We start from the raw sequence: 19560 nt of genomic DNA, 5'->3' as shown, positions 1-19560 counted from the left end.
AGTTTCAGGAAGAGAATCCATTCACATTTGAGTGTTCTCATACCGTCACTGGGGGACCGTAAGACATTGTTTGGAATATGACCCATGTGCCACCAAAGTGGTCCTGTTGCACTGTATATGTAACATGGTTGCCTCCAAGTTGCCCGTAAACGTGAGGCAAGGCCCTCTGAAATACAGAGACCACTCAACATCCAATTTGGGAGGGGAGGAGGGGGTCAATCAAAGACGAAGGAAACATTCCTGACAATAATGTAGTCTTTAATTCACCTTTAGTGAGGGTATTGCCACAAAATGAGTATAGTCACCCCTTAAGAACTGCCTCAAAATGGAAAAATACATCGTCTGAATTTGTTAAAACTACGTCCTGTGCACTGTCACTAAAACATAATAACAATAATAATTAGTAAATCTTTGTGGTCGATAATACATAAATAATACAAACATTTTGTATGTAATTTACAATAATAGCTAAGATCCAAATATGTATGTACAATAAAATAAGCTACAGCTAAAATATACACAGTATCTAGAGGGGTGGAAAAACACCAATCAAATCTATGGCTTTCAAACTATGGCTTTCTTTAAATATATATATAATCCAAGTGAACATATAATGACCGAATTAACCGATTAAATAGTGCACACATTTTAAGTTAAATGAGTAACTTAACTGGTTTATTCGAACCCCAACGTAACCAGGTTTAGTTTTGGTCAATCGATAAAGCGCAGCATCTTTTATGGTTTAGGGTTGTTTAGCGAGTTAACGAACTTGTCAAGACAGCACGATGTCTTCGTTTGGGACAGTAAAACAGTAAACTTACAAAATACTGTTCGTTTGTTTTTAGGTTGAATTCCCTTCAAACAATTTTATAAAAGACGAACCATTGCGGTTTGTTTCCATCCTTTACGCAAACTATTAGTAACAAATTCGCAGTTCTGGGATTTTCCAAACTCCTTAAGAAGCTGAACTTGTCATCACGTTTACTTCCGAATTCCACTTTCTGACTTAAGGTAAAAAAAGGAAGCGCTTAACAAACATCAAATCGCATAGAGTTATTTCAGACTAACTTTTTTTCTGCATTTGCAAGTCAATGGTTATCCTCATACTGTTAACATTGCTGTGTCTTAATTACATAAAGACGACATTTTGAGGAATTTCTCAAAAGGACCCAAAGAGGGCGGTATTCGTTCACGTCACGGTTGTTACTCAGATGAAAATCAAAGTGTTGAAACTCTTTCCTCTGATTGGTTTATTTCAAATATAATATTTGAAATTAACAATCAATGCAAGCATTTGTTGGAAAACCATGATTCGTATGTCTAGCCATTAAAAAATACAAGACTCAAATGGTTGTTATTTTAGACGGGGGTAACATTATTTTTACAAAATAAAACTAAAGGGGTCCGAACCTTTAGGGCTATCTGAGTTCCAAATCGATAGCCCTTAAAAAAAAAACACACAGTGTACAGCGTGGTGTCAATAATAAAATGTGTATGAGTTAAAGGTGCGTCAATAATATCAATTACAAAGATTAAAATGTGATAATGAAGACCTGAGTTTAACAAAAATGTCAACGTTTCATAATAGTGTCTTGGCATTCAACTATCAGAGGTGACATTTTTGTTTGTGCTCTAAAAAAGAACATAATTATGAGATCTTTACATAATAACAATATTCAAAATTAACTTGCCTTAATTTGTTAAACATGTTTGGTCCTTCAAAATGTCATATCTTTTTTGTAATTTCATGAGTAAAGTGATTTTACTATACTGTTTACTTTAAAAAGAATTTAGTAAACGCAGTGTAAATCATTAGCTTACATTATGTTGACTGCATTTATTCTTACACTCCTTGAAATTGGAAAATAAATCATGGTTAATTTCTAACAGCTTTGACTGCTGTAACCCAATGACCAATCAATAACAAAACCAATAACCAATCAAATTCGATTCAACTAAATTAATAAAACAATAGTAATCACACTTGTTTCAATAAAATATAAATCTATACTATAAATCATCAAATATTTAATTAAGAATACAATATTGGAGCTATTTTAATCAGAATGAAGAAAAATTTAAATTAAAAATGGGCAGTTGTAAATGTTGGTGGATAAAACGTCAGTTGTAGCACTAATAAGAAACCATAAACTTCAATTTAAATAACTTAAGATGTAAAGTTTAGCCACAGGTGGCCTACCACAAGTATGATGCGAATTCATAATAATTATTAATAATTTAAGTACAATTCATTTTATTGACTAAAAAAAAACCAGCTAGAGTAAGATGCCATCTTGGTTTTTCTTTATACACAACCTAGCAAGACTCAAAGTGAGGTTAGATTCTACTTTAGACTGGTGTTTTTTCCTTAACTGTGCTAAGATACGGTGGTTTATGTAACTGGTGGATGGCAAACAACTTTCAATAACTTGTGCCAACTATTTTAGCTTACAAAGAGGTAGCCTAGCGACTAGTGGTAAAGTAATAGAATAGTATCAAGTCACTAACAAATTCACATTTTAACATTAGCAAGAGCTTTATTGATGTAAATAATTGCATCAATGATTTAGAATATTTTGATTTAACCCCTTTAAGACAAGGCTTGTTATCCTTTATTTAAAGTTTGTACCCTAAACCCAGGCACGCTAGACTTTTGCAAAGTCGGCTCTCCCTCTCTCTCCCAGAAAGTGGTATAACCAACTCAGTACCCTTGCCCCCCCCCCTCAAGTGCGATTTAAAAAAAAAAACATTTTTGATTAATTTAAAGCCCCCTTAAATATTTGTTTGCCCACCACATGAAAATGTCTAGTTATGTCACTGCTCCGAGCCCATATGGAATAATGTCAACTGTTACCAGGTTGAGTAATGGACCCTTCCCATGAAATATGCTAATTACATTCACGCATGCGTACAGACCCTGTTGGTTGGAAAACGCCATAAAGTTGTGCACTAAGCAGACGCGCAATCGCGTCTGCGTCACGCACCCATTAGCCGTGTAACACAGCATGATGTTCCCTCATTTTGCCAACCAAAACGTTAGTGCGCACGCGCTACGTGCAATTTACATATTTCATGGGAAGGGTCTATTAATCATTTGGCTGCATTTTTGTATAATTGCTCAATGTCTCAGGCAGCTACATAATCTTTCCAAATGGTGGAAGTCATTTTGGTTTACTGGTAAACAACTAATTTTTAACTTTTTATCTTTCAACGATGGTATCCGAAAATTGAAATAAAATCATGAAATCTACCACAGCATGCAGTTATTATATTAAGAAATGTATATTTACACTCCCACTTAGAGTATATGGTTAATATTAATCATTAATGATGAATACATGAGATATTAATTTACATATTAAAGGGCGAATGACAAAGAGAGTTTTGTTGCAAACTATTGTAGGCTTATCACAAACCATTGCAGAGAAACAAAATTCAAGCACGACTTGAAAAATATTGGTAATGTAAAAAACAGGCAGCCTCTTTGCTGTTCATTGCATAATAAGACAATTTTAATTTGATTGATGCACAACCTTAGAAGATCTTGAGCATCCAGAGACTATATTCAACATGTTCCCTGTATACTCAGTAATGAGTTTGAATACTTTATTTCATTTGAGTATAAGGGAACCAGACTATTTTCTCTTTCCATGTTCAAAACCATGGGTTCGGCTTTGGCTTAAGTACTGTCCCGCTGTTTGAAGTCACTACCAAACAAAATTACTAACAAAGCCCAAGACCAAGATAGAGACCAAACCAGGGCCCAATTACATAGAGCTGCTTAAGCACAAAATTCTGCTTAAGCAAAACAATCCATGCTTAGTAAAATCAGATTACCGCCAAGACTCCACTCAATTGTTATGCTAAGTAAACAACAGCTAAATACAGTCACAAGCAATGTATATGACATGAAATCTTGGCCTGTAAGATGTGTCAAATAAGCAAGCCAGAGCTAAAGCTAAAGCAAAAGCCAAAGCCCGAGCCAGCCTGCAAGCCAGATCCAAAGCCAGAGCCAAAGCTATAGCTGGAGCGCAAGCCAGATCCAAAGCCAGAGCCAAAGCTATAGCCTGAGCACAAGCCAGAGACGGAGCGTAAGCCAGATCCCAAGCGTAAGCCAGATCCCAAGCAAGAACCAAAGCTATAGCCGGAGCGTAAGCCAGAGCCCAAGCAAGAACCAAAGCTATAGCCAGAGCACAAGCCAGATCCCAAGCAAGAACCAAAGCTATAGCCGGAGCACAAGCCAGAGCCGGAGCACAAGCCAGATCCAAAGCCAGAGCCAAAGCTATAGCCGGAGCACAAGCCAGAGCCGGAGCGTAAGCCAGATCCCAAGCTACAACCAAAGCTATAGATGGAGGGCAAGCCAGATCCTAAGCTAGAGACGAAGCTAGAGCCCAAGCCAGAGCCAAAGCCAGATCCTAAGCCAGAACCCAAGCCATAGCCTAGGCCGCAGCTTATGTCATATCTTAAGCCAAAGCCTTGAGCCATTATATAATGATTAAGTTGGACAGAAGAAAAAGAAAAATGACTGCACCATCAAAAAGGTCTAGCTAGAAAAGAATTCTGCATGAACAAGATTTTGTTTTCCTATGACATTATTAGATTTTAGTTTCAAGAATTGAGAAGATCAGCAAAAAGGATGAGTAAAACCACAATTTAGTTAATAATACTTGTTAAAAACACAGACATTTACAATAACTACAGGTAAGTGGATAAATAATCGAAACAGGAAAAAACTAAAATTTCTAAAAACATCTTTAATTAAAATCTCTTTTAAAAAAGAAAATTGCTTGGCAATATTATAAATGCTCCATCTTGGACTACCAACGCCCAATCCTTCCTACTCAACCCGTAAACACATTAAAATTACATGTACAAAATAAAATTGATATACGACATGAAACTAGTCTAGGTCATATCACAATGTAGTCACTGAGGTGCAAGCAACACCTTAACATCTTGTGTATATATTGCATCTGTGGTCAGGAAGGCAATAAGAGCATAAAGTATGGAAAGTATGGAGGTGGTTCCTCAAGACACCATACTTGGCCCCTAAGTGTGATATTCATGGTGCTTACAAAAAAAAAATTTGACTGTGCAGGAAAAATTGAAATTATGAATTCCAATGATTTGATGATTGTCATTTAGGATATGATCCTGGAAGGGTGGCTTAGTTGACTATATGCATTGTTCCTCAAGGAATAGTTCTTGGCCCATATAATCATACAATGACCCATCAGGATCTACATTTAATGATTTCTAATGCAAGTGTGGTTCCCAGAGTCACTATTTTTGGGAATTAAAAAGTTTTTTTTTTTCATTTGGTGCCATTTCCAGGTACTATCAAATACAAACCTATCAGCATGATGCTAGTATAAGTTCCAGTAAAGTTCAAGTTGTGGTTCCACAGGGCACACTTCTAAGCCCTCCATGAGAAAAAAACAATAATGCTGAAAGAGTAGCACCTTGAAAGGAGCGTGACCTTGACTAGTTAATAATACCTCTTTACATAATATTGCATCTGAAGACTGGCCTTGCAGTGAGGTCATCGAACTTTATAGTCTGGTGCCCTGACTGTTGGCCTGTGCTATACTGATGTTTCTCGGTAGATGAGTGGGTAGTAGACTAATGCTCCTGCTGCCTTGTAGTATGGAGTGACTGGAGTGGAAAGATGGCGTCGAGAAAGAAAGAGGATGGGGTGACAGTATGAGATGAGGGACAAAGATATGAAGGAACAGATATACAAAGTGGAAGGGGAAACAAAAAGCTAATTAGCTATTATATTTGACATGTTTGAAGCGCAATTATAATTCAACGGATGGAAATTTGCATCGGGGATAAAGAATACCAAAATTTTAGTAATTTTGGTTTTGCGATGTGTTAGCACTGTAAACTCGGTACTTTTCCCAAGCTCTGTGAAGTAAATCACAGGCATATTACTTGGGTGGGATTCGAGCCCACGACCTTTGCAATTCAAGAGCAATGTCTTACCAACTAGATCACCGAGATTGCCCGGTAGTTAGAAGCAGTTCGAATCACAATGCCAGAAAAAAGGTTGAGAATACAACCATAAGTTCATCTTCAATTCGACTAAGACTTTGGTAGTTACTTCATCATTGCTTTACTTAGGCTTGTTTTAAAAAACGCGATATAATTAGATGAAATACCTTTAGAGTTCAAACGTTAACTGGTTTTGAGTTGGCAAAATTAACCCCAATCCAAAATTTCAAGTTTCATTCCAGTTCAACCTATAGCCCAATGAACTCACCTCACGACTGTTGTGGTTCTGAAGGAGTTATTTGACCACTCCAAAACCCAACAATATAAAACCCCTTAATGCAGCCTATTACTATGATCAGACTGGTAATAAAGACCATTGTACTCTCCAAATACTAACAAAACCCCATTATTTCATGATTCCAGTGTTGACAAGTCCAACTATTTACCATCCGTTCCACCATCGTCATAAAATCCACAACCCCCCTCGCTGTCAATCTACTACCCTGAAACTTTGCCCTCCTTGTCCCATAGCTTATCAGCCCAATGATCGCCTGGAATATTTTATTACCAACGATTAACCCACAATTAAACCCAGACTGAAAAAAATTAATATATGCCTTTGATAAAGAGTCATAAACAGTGGCCGAGCAATCGGACAATATCGTGGGAGTAATGGCCTTGGTATCAGGGCCATTAGTATTGAATTTTTGCGGGTCATTATCTTGGCATCATTAGGGCCATTATTGGATTGACTATCTAAACATCTCAGCATGGGGTTGTCTCAATTTTTACTCTGGGCTACTTATCTAAATTGACAACTACCAAATGATTCAAATGTTGTTTTAGTCACCTGTTCTTTTATCAACAAAAGGTTGTATAACTTAACAAGAGCTGACACAAACTCCCCTCTCGCCTGCCCAGATCCCCCCAAAACCCACCCCCCCCCCCAAAAAAAAAAAAAAAAAAAAAAAAAACACCTACCCAGCCCGCCAACATTTGCATCTTGCAATCAGGGAGACTTTGTATAACAACCAGGGAAATTTAGAATTGCATTTGGCATGACCAGGGAAAATCCGTTTTAGGGAGATTTACAAATTTGCTCATGGATTGATAGGTTTCATTATTAGGGAACTTTTAGCAGAATTAGGGGTAGCTGGCAGCTCTGCCAACACCATCATTTCCATTCTACTTTAACCTCTTTTGGAAATAATTTCTCAACCACAATAAACCCCCAAAAAACATAAAAATTTGCTGCATACATCATACATGTAGACCAGGGTGGATTTCACAAAGAGTTAGGACTAGCCCTAACTTAGGACTAGTCCTAACTTAGGACTAGTCCTAACTTAGGACTAGTCCTAACTTAGGACTAGTCCTAACTTAGGACTAGTCCTAGAAGATATTAAAGACTTAGTCCTAAGTTAGGACAAGTAACTCGTCCTAACTCAAGATAAGACTAGTCTTAACTCTTTGTGAAATCTCCCCCTGCGTTTAAGGAGTTATTAAAATTTAGTGGAACGATAAACCAATAGATACAAAAGTGGAGAAATGAGCAGGACAAACATACATCACACTGAGTGAGGGACTTACATGAACTGCACGTGGTGTACTGAGACTAAATCAGGGTCGTTGGGTGTCCTCATTCACTGTGCTTGGAAAGAAGAGAATGCTGTGTCTGATAGTGCATACATGGTGTGACAATCACAGTGATTATCACAGTGACAATAACAGTGACAATCATAGTGACAATCAGATTGGCAATCACAGTTACGATCACAGTGACGATCACAGTGACAATCAGTGATGATCACAGTGACGATTACAGTGACAATAACAGTGACAATCATAGTGACAATCAGATTGACAATCACAGTTACGATCACAGTGACGATCACAGTGACAATCACACTGACAATTACACTGACAGAAACAGGGACATACATGTATTCTGTGACACGTATTGGTCCAAATTGACGGTAATTTGTGATTACATTGTTCACATACACAAACAGGCAAACAAACAACTGGACAAGCGGATAAAACAAATCGCGCATACAAACAGCAAAACAAATTCAATAGTAGACAAACAAGGAACAATTATATTCAAAAACATCACAAACATAAAAATGTAATAATTTTAAGGCCTACATTGTCCTTAAGGTAAAAAGATTCTTTTCAAACCTGGAATTGCTTATCAGATAGTTTTGATTGTGCAAAGTTGTGAAGCAAAGGATCCTCAGTAAAGCAAACTTAAAAACACTGGACACTATTGGTAATTGTCAAAGACCAGTCTTCTACCTTGGTGTATCTCAACATATGCATAAAATAACAAACCTGTGTAAATTTTAGCTCAATCGGTCGTCGAAGTTGCGAGATAATAATTAAAGAAACAAAAACACCCTTGTTACACCAAGTTGTGTGCTTTCAGATGCTAGATTTCGGGACCTCAAATTCTAAATCTGAGGGTCTCGGAAATCAAATTTGTGGAAAATTACCTCTTTCTCGAAAACTACATTACTTCAGAGGGAGCCGTTTCTCACAATGTTTTATACTACCAACCTCTCCCTATTACTTGTAATCAAGTAAGGTTTTATGATAATACTTATTTTTAGTTACCAATAGTGTCAACTGCCTTTAATCACTGTACTAGCCAAGAGACTACTAAGAAGAAAGTTTTAGTTTTAGATTTAGGAGGAAACCCAAAGAGAATTATTCCAGGGAAAACCCTGGCAGTTACATGTAGGTAGGGACTGAAAACCCAATTCACGTAGTGCCCCCGGTGTGATTCGAAGCCGGGTCCTAGAGGTGGAAGGCGAAGAAGGATACCACTACGCCAACCCGACCACCACTTCAGTTTTAGATGTGGGAGGGAAACCCCAAAGAATTTTATATTCCGTGGAAAACCCATGCAGTTAGGTAGGGACTGAAAAACCCAATCCACATAGTAGTGATTCGAACCGGGGTCCTAGAGGTGGAAGACAAGGAAAGATACCACTACGCCAACTCGACCACCACTTCAGTTTTAGATGTGGGAGGGAAACCCAAAAGAATTATATATTCCTGGGAAAACCCATGCAGTTAGGTAGGAATTGAAAACCCAATCCACATACTGCCCCGGTGGGATTTGAACCAGGGTCCTAGAGGTGGAAGGCGAGGACAGATACCACTACACCAACTCGACCCCCCCCCCCTCAATTTTACATGTAGGTAAAAAAAATCATGTAGAATAAGTGTATGTTACTGTAAATGTCAGTATAACACAGAAGCTGCACTGTTGTTAATAAATAACAAAACGACCGTCAGAATGTAAAGTAATTTCTTAGTATCTAGAATGGGGACTAATTTGTTTAGTGAAATCAAGACCAGCCCAACATCATCAAATCAAAGGTCAGCCTGTCAATGATTGGCTAAACTACATGATGATCAACTCATGAATAAACATGACATTAACACATGAATAGAATGTAAATGAATATATGAAGAATTAATTGCTTTGCCCATTTACATCTAGCGAAAGGTATTTGCAGTCAAGTTGTGACGAACACAGAAAATAATATCAGCCACAATTATGTTTGTTTCACACTTTCTTTTTTTGTAACTATTTATTTGACCTATAGGCCTATCATAGATTTTTCTGGCCACAATTTTTTTAAGTTTTGTCTTGACGCGGACAATATTAACTGTGGGTATGTACTTATGTCCGAGGATTTATATATATAAAAAAATATATTTAAAAAATCCAGAAAGGGGGTATTCAGTGGCCTTGGTGAGATGGTGAACGCCATTAAAGTGCACTGTCTGGTTTAGGAGTAAAGACATTTCCATTGCAATGTCACAGCCTGAGTTTTAGCCAATCAAGGTTTGAAAAGTATAAAAAGCTGTATACGCAAAGAAAAAAAAAACCCAGATAGCCACAGTTTGTAATAATATACAAATATTCAAAAACAGTGTTGAGTTTGTTGGAAACGAAGCAACCAATAATGGGATGTATTTTATTTTGATTAAAATATTAGACTGATATGAACCCAAACTGTACGCATGAAAACAGAATAAAAACCAGAAATTAAAAGACATGAAACTCTCAAAATTATAAAGAAAGGACCGAATGGAAAGAAGTCACAAACTCTAGAGAAAATATAACAAAAATGTAAGACTGACATAAACCTAAACAATACGAATAAAAAATAAAAAACAGAGATTAAAAAACATGAAACTCTAAATATTATAAAGAAGGAATAGAACCTATTCGCAGCGCATAGCGCACATACATGCATGTATCCAACCGCCATTTTGTGTTTAAAAAACATGCACAAAAGGAATGAACTCCCCCAAATGGAAGAAGACGGTACATGTGCATTGTTCCGAGGTGCGTAAACTTGTGTACCATCCTTTTGTGCATGTTTTCACACACAAAATGGGGGACAGGAGACCACGCCTATGTGCGCTGCGCATTGTGAATAGAGTCTATAAAGCACGGTTCATTCTTCCTGCGAATGCGCATGCGATGCGAATTTGACGTGAATTTGACATCACAACTCTGTTTTCGCTGCGATACTCGCAAGAGAGTTGAGCAAAGACTCAAGATTCGCTTCGCTTCGACTTGCTTTGAATTCGCATTCGCAGGAAGTATGAACCGAGCTGAAGAGAGACATTAGAAAACTGAGAGAAAATTCAAAGAAAATGCATGCAATTGAAAGCATACCACTTACAGCAAACAGACATACAGTGCAGCTAGTTGGGTGAAGACACCCATGGGGTGGAGGGGTGTTCCTACAGTATCACACAACACTTACGAGCAGGGGAACGTTTATAGGGAACTGGCATACCTTGAGATGTGGCTAATCTGAAGCTTAAAAAGATTGGCTGTAAAGAGGAGGCGGGGGGGGGGGGGGGGGGGGGAGAAGTAGGCAAGAAGAATGGATTATGTAATAGTCAACCAAGGGTCTGATTCAATGTGTTGGTAAACATTTTGTTTATTTGGTATTGAATTTTATTATGCAAGTCGCCTGAAGGCCACTTTAAGGTGTGGACTACAGTCAACTTTTTTCTAGGGGCTGTTGCCATTACTTCCAGGGCTGCAACAGGGTTAGCCCCTTTACAGTCCAAACAGATCTAGGCTTGGGTATCATCCATCAGAAGCCTGGTTGGTAGAGCAGAAAGCGCGCACCACCTTCCTAACATTTAGGAAGCAATCATGGTAAAGTGTCTTGCGTTAAGTGTCACGACTGGGACTCCAACCCACACTCAGAAGCACAAAAGCTTGAATCCGGTGCTCTTAAACGCTAGGCCATGTCAACCCACAATGATAACAACAATGTACAATCGTATGAAGTTAATGTATGCAGGTGTTTAATAGACCTTCTTTATATTTACTTGTACATGTATGTACATTTGGCAGTACGAAAACAAATATCGAGTTGAACTGAATTGATAGATTAGATGCATTGACCGAGACAACCAGGCCTAGTGTTTGGTCCTTGGGAAAAAGTCAGAAGATTATTCCATCTACATTGTTGTTACCGGTTGTATTCATTGTTCCCTTTTTGTTATTGATCCGTTGCTGCACCATGAACATCTTAAGACAGATATCGGTGTATTATAAATGATTATTGTTGTTATAAATATCTGCCACAAGATCTTTTTTAAAATTTATTTTGTTATCGTCATGGCATTATTTTAGTTTGGTACCCAGTATCCACATAGCACTCATGATAGGTTATTATGGGGTACCAGCCTATATCCCTGGTTGCCTTGATATCTATCACATGTTGTTTAGAAGAGAAACAGGGAACCAGTATTCTTACCTTATGGTCACCCATACATACGTCTTGCCCAATTACATTATACATTGCCTTGTGATACAGATCCTGTTAGGAAAAGACACAATCAAAATGGTTATTTAATAAACAATGTATAGGATTTGAGGCAATCCATGGTAAGGTATCAATATATATTTGGTTTGCAGTAATACCATGAGCGTATCTACTTTCTATGTCGACTTTTGTTCTTGGAGAACTGTCTTGCTTAATTCTACTACCGCGGAATAGATTGTTCAGGTGTTCGGGAGACTTCTCAGTTTTGAAAAGAACTGTCGTGCTTTTTAACTACTACCTGGGCGGAAGGTATAAAATTAGCTTACAGTGGATCGTTATTAACTTCACTACCGCTGAGTGAGTTCTTAATTAAAAACAATGCTCAACAAAATTGGCGGATTTACTTGCAAAGTCAGGATTCAAACCCAACATCTGATGTAGGTGTTTGATTTTTTATGAGTACATAAACAATCGACTTTGACAATTCAATACTGAAGGATCTGAAACATTCTTTATCTACAAACCATGGACTAAAACTTTCCAAAGATTGTTGCCAATTTGCTTCTAAAAACACTCTAGCAGCCGAACTTAACCCTCCCTCTTTGTTACCATAGATTGATAATGAACGTCAATGTCAACAAATTCCTTTTTTTTTTTTTTTTTTTTTTTTTTTTTATATCAAGTTGGTTTTTAGAGTTACTTGTTTTTAACCAATATAAAAGGTCATTTTTTCTAGTGTTTTTATTGTAACTATATTTATAAATTTGTTTAAATGCTGGGCACCTTCGAAAATCAGTGTTCTCACTAAAATGTTTCCTAGAGTAAAAAAAATAAGAAATAAATAAATAATAATAATTTGAGAGTCATTTTTACCTCCTTGATAAGAGGTTTGGCAGACGTTGAGAGTAGAATACGATCACACCACGCTGGGACTCGAGTCTTCATATAGCTCCGCCCATCTGTAACATCTTCACTGTAGGGATAACTATATTTAAGAGAGGGAAAGGGGGGTTAATGACATTCATAGGTCAAGGTTCAGAGTTCAAATATCATAATTGACACAGGATAGGTACTAAATTTAAGAGTTAAATTTCCGTCTGAAAGAAGGACTTATAATGCAAATAAGCCTTATGCAAGTTAAAACTTTACATGACAAAATCCTGTAAACGATATAAAACATCCAACGAATAACAACAATTTTTTCATTCTTGATCATCACTCCTACAATTATACAAAACAAAAATGTTAACTTGGGCAAAGATTCAGAGTAAAATGTCCTAAACAGACGTTAGTTATTGAAAGTTGAAATTACCCACCTTGGTGGAAACTCTCTGTCGAATTCATGAAGCTGATTTGTGAAGCACAAGAGTTCCTTATCAAACTGAAGAAGCTGTTGAAGAAAGGATAAAGATAGACATATCATGGTTACATATTAAAGGGAAGGTACACGTTTGGTAATTACTCAAAACAAATATTAACTTAAAAACCGACTTGGTAACGAGCATTGGAGAGCTGTTGATAATATAAAATATTGTGGGAAACGACTCCCTCTGAAGTAAAGTAGTTTTTGAGAAAGAGGTAATTTCTCACTAAATTAATAAAAGACTTCTAGCTAGAAGTCTTTTATTCTTATCTGAAAGCACACAAATTCGTCCAACAAGGGTGTTTTTTATCATTTTCTCGCACCTTTGACCACCAATTGAGCCCAAATTTTCACAGGCTTGTTATCTTATGGTTATGATGGGATACACCATGTGAGAAGACTGGTCTTTGACAATTACCAAACGTGTACCCTCCCTTTAAAAAGTAAAAGTTGTAAACTTGAACTGAAAACCCACATTAGACTCAATCGTTTGTTTGTACCCTTACACAAATGTGTGTAAAGACCTGTAGACCGAGTTCTGTGGAAAAAATAAAAAACATCAGGCAAGTCACTCAGTTGGGATTCCAACCCACAACCTTTGCATTGCTAGAGCAGATGTCTTACCACTAGACCAGCGAGCTAGCCCGGGGGCTAGAGGCAGTCTGAACCCTACATGTAAGCAGCAGGTCCTGCAACAATTTCATAAATCTTAATTTTGCATATAATTATAATTTGTTTTATTCTTTTACACCGATGTGTATTAAGCATGGTATACTCAGTACTTTCCTGAGTTTAGGGAAAAAAAAAAAAAAAAACATCTCACCCATTTTGGATTATCTCTGTGTAACCTGCTGGGATCGTCAATTTCAAATCTCTTCTTCTCCAGAATCAGTATTGCCTAAGACAGAAAATAAGACAAGATATACAAGATCATTTTATTCAATGCAGAAGTCTTTTATCTACAGCCCAGGGCATCTTAAGACTTTCCGCTAATTCTTTACTGAAGCAAACCATTCTTTATTCATTATCGAATGAACTGTGCTTATATACATGTAGTGTCTCACTCAAATGGGAAACTGAGTGAAGTTACAATTGAAATCAAGCTGCCAAGATGGACGCCATGCTGTAGCTTAGAGCAAGTTCGAGTGTGCACAATGGTTAACTAAAGGTTGACCATTTTGACTCAAACCCAGGCTGGTCGACCATTGGTTGACTACTGTGGTCGGCCGTTTGGAACCAGCCTCGAGCCCATCGTTTCTTCACATTGTCATTTTTATTTGTTGTCTGGAACTTTCTCTTATTTATTTATTTATTTATTTCCTTTATTTACCCAAGGTAAGCCAAATCAGTAAAAAATAACTGGTTTCCATTTGGGCCCTGCAAACAAACAAACATATTAAAAGTAAACATAAAATCATGCGAAAAAAATTACGATATAAAAATTACGTAAATATTTAAGAATGTTACGGGAAGTTAAAAGCAATACAAACAAAAATAATAGTATAAAAATTTTAAAAATTAGATAAAACTTACAGTAAGAGGAGGTTAAAAACAATAATAATAATAATAACCGGTCCCTATATAGATATTCTAGTGGACTTTTTCAGTGTACATTATTTAACTTGAAACCAAAATCATTGAAGATTCAGAACCCTAAGGTTGGCTGTACAGTTCTAACAACATTCACGCAAGACCAGGGAAAGGAATTTGGGGGATCCCAGGACAAGTCTACTTACCTTCTTGCTTGCATCGCCATCTTTATACGTTATCCTCGTCACGTTCTTATCTTCCTTTGTGTACTCGGGTGTTGCCTCAGCTACCAAAGACTAGTGGAAGAATGGACATCATTCTTGAAATTAGTCTTGGCCCAAGACGTCAGTGGATAGAGGATGGCATACATACTCTTAATAAATCGTAATAGTGTATAAAGGGCATGCTATTATGATAGACTACGAGTAGGCACAAATCCACTGAAGTCTTGGACAAAGACTAACTTTCAGTGTGTTAATATAACAAATATAGTTAACTTGTAGAAGCTAACTCTAATATCATGTAAATCAAAAGTTCTACAACCACCCCTTCAAAATAATGGAGGATTCCTTAATTCGAGAGGTCATGGGTCGTATTACTCTCTTGCCTAGTTACCTAGGCTACAGAAACTTTTTTAAATGGATTATCTATGAAGATTACAACCACTTACAACCACTTACAACTTCTTCATATTTCTGGGTCGTTCTTAAAAAGTTGACAGGCAGATAACAAAAAATACAAAACATAAAAGAAATTCTATCCTGCAGTGAAGTAACCTGTTTTAACAATAACAAATAATTTCTAAGTGACCGACACAATTCAAGTTCAGAGATTTTACAGAACCCGAAAAGTATTTGAAAAACCTCAAAATCATTTGTCGAATCAAAAACTTTGATAAAATAGTTTGTGATGAATAATAGTGGAAATTTCTTGTTCACCTGAATAACTCCTTGGGCATCCAACCTGAAGTTAAAATCACCAAAGAGAAATAGCGGAACCTTGTCGTGCTTATCCTTTGATAATCTGTCAGGATTAACAAAAAATTTACCAGTAACAAGAATGTTTTGTAAAGAGTAATTATTTAACATTTATTTAATTTCATTCTAACAAACTAAAAGCTTTAAAACAAACAAATCTTTTAAACAAAACCTGTAAACTGAGGAGACAAAATCACAACTTGAAGTAATTAAAAATCCAATGTTTGGTTCAACTCACCTTTGTAAAACATACTCCAACGTTCTTCTCCTGTTTTTACTGTACGTTGATGGGAACTGTAACAACAAAATACCCACAGCAAACTAAATAATATACAAAGACAGTTACATTCCTTGCTCTATGGTTAACGGCACTAGACACACTTGGTTATTGTCAAAAACCAGTATATTCACACTTGGTGTATCCCAACATATGCATCAAATCACAAATCCTTGAAAATTTTGACCCAATTGTTTATCGAAGTTACAAGAGAATAATGAAAGAAGAAAAAACCCTTGTTGCACAAATTTGTGTGCTTTCAGATGCCCAAAAAGGCTTTAGGTCTGAAATCTTTTAATATTTGAGTGAGAAATTACCCCTTTCTCAAAACTATGTTACACTTAATAGGGAGCCATTTCTCACACTGTAAGAATTCATGCTGAAAAAAAGGAAACTTGAATTCAGATCTTAGCAAGTACGTAGAAATGACGGCATTTCCATCTTTGCTAACTTCCAGAGTTAACAATTTCAAGGATCGTTTGGAAACCTTCCTTAGTGCAAGTGAAGTAGATCAAAGAGCATGATTTATTTATCTGGAGAAAGTTAAATTTCATTTCACCAGGCAAACGTAAAAACGAAATCTGATTTTGGAAAAAGTCTGAAAATTGTCATCCCTGTAACCTTTGACTATACATTCCACACAGCGACTTTGCAAACATTAAAAACCTAGCAGCTCAAACTGTCAAGACTTAATCAATCCAATGAATTAAATTTGATAAAAAAGTCATAATTCTCAACGAAATATGACTCTATCCTCTCTTCTATTTTTCATCTGAAACAATGTCATTGCGGGGAATTTCAGTAAGTAATAGCAAACACAAATCCATCGTATGGAAACACAAACATGTTTAGTTTTGTGTAAACATGAGAGCCACGGAGCTGATCTCGGTAAAACTTTGACGGACTTTGGTGTGGGGCGCGCAAAACCAAACAAACACTTCACAAAAAAACAAACTCGGCGACTCACCGTTTCCATAGCGACCATGTTGCTTGCATCATGAAACAGATGTATATTAACTAAGTCAAATATCCTGTGACAAACGAAGACGGAGAATTGAAACTGTTTGCTTTAGCCACCGGGCATTGCTACACAAATAAATTTTACATATGTATGAAAACAAACGTTCTAGGGACTACTGAAGGACCGATAAGTATAACGGCTCGGATTCAGACGTTGGTTGGAAGTCTTTGTACTTTTTTAGTGTTGATTTAAGCCATTATATTTTGACATTTTGATAAAGGATATGAACTGGTCATTTGACTTTGAACAATACTAGAGTATAGCCATGTCAGCTTGTACACTACTTGGTTAAGTTAAGTTGATAATATTTTTGAGGGAGTTTGGTGGAAGCAGGGATGATATTTGTCCTTTGGGAAACAAGTAGGAACATTTTATTGAGTATAAGGGCTGACCTACATGTACATGTATATATGGTGTAGGCGTTAATGGACTTTTCAGGCCTTATTAATAAAAACAATTCTGATACATCCATGGGCAAAAAATAGAAAGAATATCATGCCTGTAGAAGGGTGGGAAGGGTAAAGACACATGTAAATAAGGGAATCAATGTGTGGTGAAGAGGTTTTCAACTAGTGGCTTAAACCCAATGAGGCCTGGTTCTTGATAATTTACTGAGACAAAATCGAGGTAAATTATCAAGAACCAGGCCTCGCGGGTTTAAACCACTAGTTGAAAACCGATTCAACACACTTTGATTCCCATTCATAAATACCTTTTCGGTCAAAAAACATCAACACTTTTTGGTCAAAAAGTAAAATAATTGCAATTTTTTTTAATTTTTCAATGATTTCTTTCAACACAACACCCCTCCAGCTATAAAACGGTAAGGCCCAGTCAAGGCCCTCGGGTAAACAACTCCTTATAAGGGAATGCTGTGCGCGTCGCGCGTATCGCGTGATGTGGCTCAACTGTTTCAGCCGTTGCTCTCGACCAATAGGAATGAAGAAACTGTCTTAAAAGCACAGGTGCAAGCTGGCGTGTCACGCCCATGTTTCAACACTTTTTTCTGGTCATAAACAAAGGTTTATACACACCCACGTGACGCGCTCTCCACCAATAGGCATAGCGAAACTGTCTGAGGTATTTATGAATGTAATTATATTTAAATTTGTATAGTTAGTTTTGGTTTGAACAAAGACAAATTGACTAGAGTGGGACTTGAACCAATGAACTCCGGTATAAAATACCAGCGCTCTACCAACTCAACCATCAAGCTATAGACGATGTGACCTATATTTACATTCAAACCGCCCTCTGCTGACAAAACACTAGATACGTCATGTTTCGCCGGGCACTGAGTTGCGTAGTCATAGTAAGATTGCGTACACTTTCTAGCTGGCTGCCAAAACACAAAGGTTTTGCCCGGCGGTATGCGCGCGAATCATGTTATGGTTTTCGTGTGACGTCAGAGGTCACATCGTCTATACGTTTGGCAGTCTCCCTGTTAGTCAATATCTTTATTCGTTATTTTTTACTAAAGATAATTTGAAATTTTAAACACCTTTATTATAATTTTGTTATTACCTGTTTTCTATGTTCCATCTTGTTCTCAAGAAACCTTTCCTTGACCAAACTGTCTGTTGTCAAAAATAAGTTGAACAAATGTTTTGTTTATTTCTAAGACGTATCAAGGAGATCTTAATCTCAACAATAAAGTATTTTCTTTAGAAGTGCTGATCAGTTAGCTATGTTGGGCCCAGTGGTATTAGGAACTAGACATTACTCCATATGTTTCAGTGTAGGTTTTAGTTTTAGTCAGTGTAAACCATTGCGAGTCACATAACCATAAATGCTCCTCTACACCTGTGTAGACAAAATATGTCTCAATGCAATTTCTCAGTTGAACTTCTACCTCTTTACAATTCACAAGATTGTGAATAGTGAATGGTATCGTTCCCTCACAGGCTCCTTCACAGGAATTTACAGACGTGGGAAAGAGGTTGTAGAGTAAACTTGTTTAATGGTAGACTGGGCCCCTGTAAGACAGCTTCTCAGATCCAGTGATTCCATTGGATACAATAATATTGGATAAACGTGCACAGTGACATGAGCTTTCCATAGATGCCCAAACAGTCATTCCTGTCACGTCTGCAATAGAATTTGACTGCGTATCTCTATCTGAAATGTATGGGGTCAAAGGTCAAATAACATGCCGGTTTTGATGCCGGTCTCTGGCGTCATTCACAAGCCTCGCAGTGTGACGTCAGATGTTCAGGCTAGTATAATGGTAGAGGCTCTGGCCTGTATGCTTCATTTTTGTAACAGCAAGGGCATTAAGGCATTTGCTTCTTGGTAAAGGGCACCCTAAGAGAAAATTTTAAATTTCTACTGTAGCATTTCAAGGGCACCAAGGCAATGTGAAGTATCAGGCCTAGCCGTAGATATAGAGAGTCTGATTTGAGAATACTTACTCCTGGGAAGAAGTTCTGAGGAAACTTTGCTTTTTCAAACATTGTTTTATTACTAATTAAGTCCATGTGTTTGCCTTGGAGTGTGCTGAATCTGCAAGCTGTGTGATCAAACAAAAACAATCAAATACAAAATATCAATTCACATCAAGGAGTTCAAATGTTGTTGTTGTT

The 19560-nt window shown here is 37.1% G+C and overlaps 1 protein-coding gene across 3 annotated transcripts in view; it reads right to left on the bottom strand.

Moving 5' to 3' along the window:
* Positions 1 to 241: 241 nt before the first annotated feature.
* Positions 242 to 19560, bottom strand: part of LOC139940511 (inositol polyphosphate-5-phosphatase A-like) — an 80535-nt gene continuing 61216 nt past the window's right edge. The window contains exons 7-19 of one of the 3 annotated variants that reach the window (XM_071936804.1): positions 19390 to 19487; positions 18503 to 18555; positions 16925 to 16988; positions 15919 to 15974; positions 15642 to 15726; positions 14910 to 14999; positions 13997 to 14071; positions 13127 to 13200; positions 12684 to 12795; positions 11802 to 11864; positions 10824 to 10860; positions 7588 to 7643; positions 242 to 5655 (exon numbers count right to left, since the gene is read on the bottom strand). In XM_071936804.1, coding sequence (XP_071792905.1) covers positions 7618 to 7643; positions 10824 to 10860; positions 11802 to 11864; positions 12684 to 12795; positions 13127 to 13200; positions 13997 to 14071; positions 14910 to 14999; positions 15642 to 15726; positions 15919 to 15974; positions 16925 to 16988; positions 18503 to 18555; positions 19390 to 19487 — 833 coding nt within the window. In that variant the 3' untranslated portion in view covers positions 242 to 5655; positions 7588 to 7617. Of the gene's footprint in view, positions 5656 to 7587; positions 7644 to 10706; positions 10861 to 11801; positions 11865 to 12683; positions 12796 to 13126; positions 13201 to 13996; positions 14072 to 14909; positions 15000 to 15641; positions 15727 to 15918; positions 15975 to 16924; positions 16989 to 18502; positions 18556 to 19389; positions 19488 to 19560 lie in introns of all 3 variants that reach the window. The other 2 variants (XR_011786461.1, XM_071936803.1) reach the window with 2 other exon arrangements.

The sequence above is a fragment of the Asterias amurensis genome, chromosome 8, assembly GCF_032118995.1.
Source record: "Asterias amurensis chromosome 8, ASM3211899v1".
In the NCBI taxonomy this organism is placed as follows: Eukaryota; Metazoa; Echinodermata; class Asteroidea; order Forcipulatida; family Asteriidae; genus Asterias; species Asterias amurensis.
The sequence above is the reverse complement of the archived record's forward strand: the minus strand, read 5'-3'. Positions and strand labels throughout refer to the sequence as shown.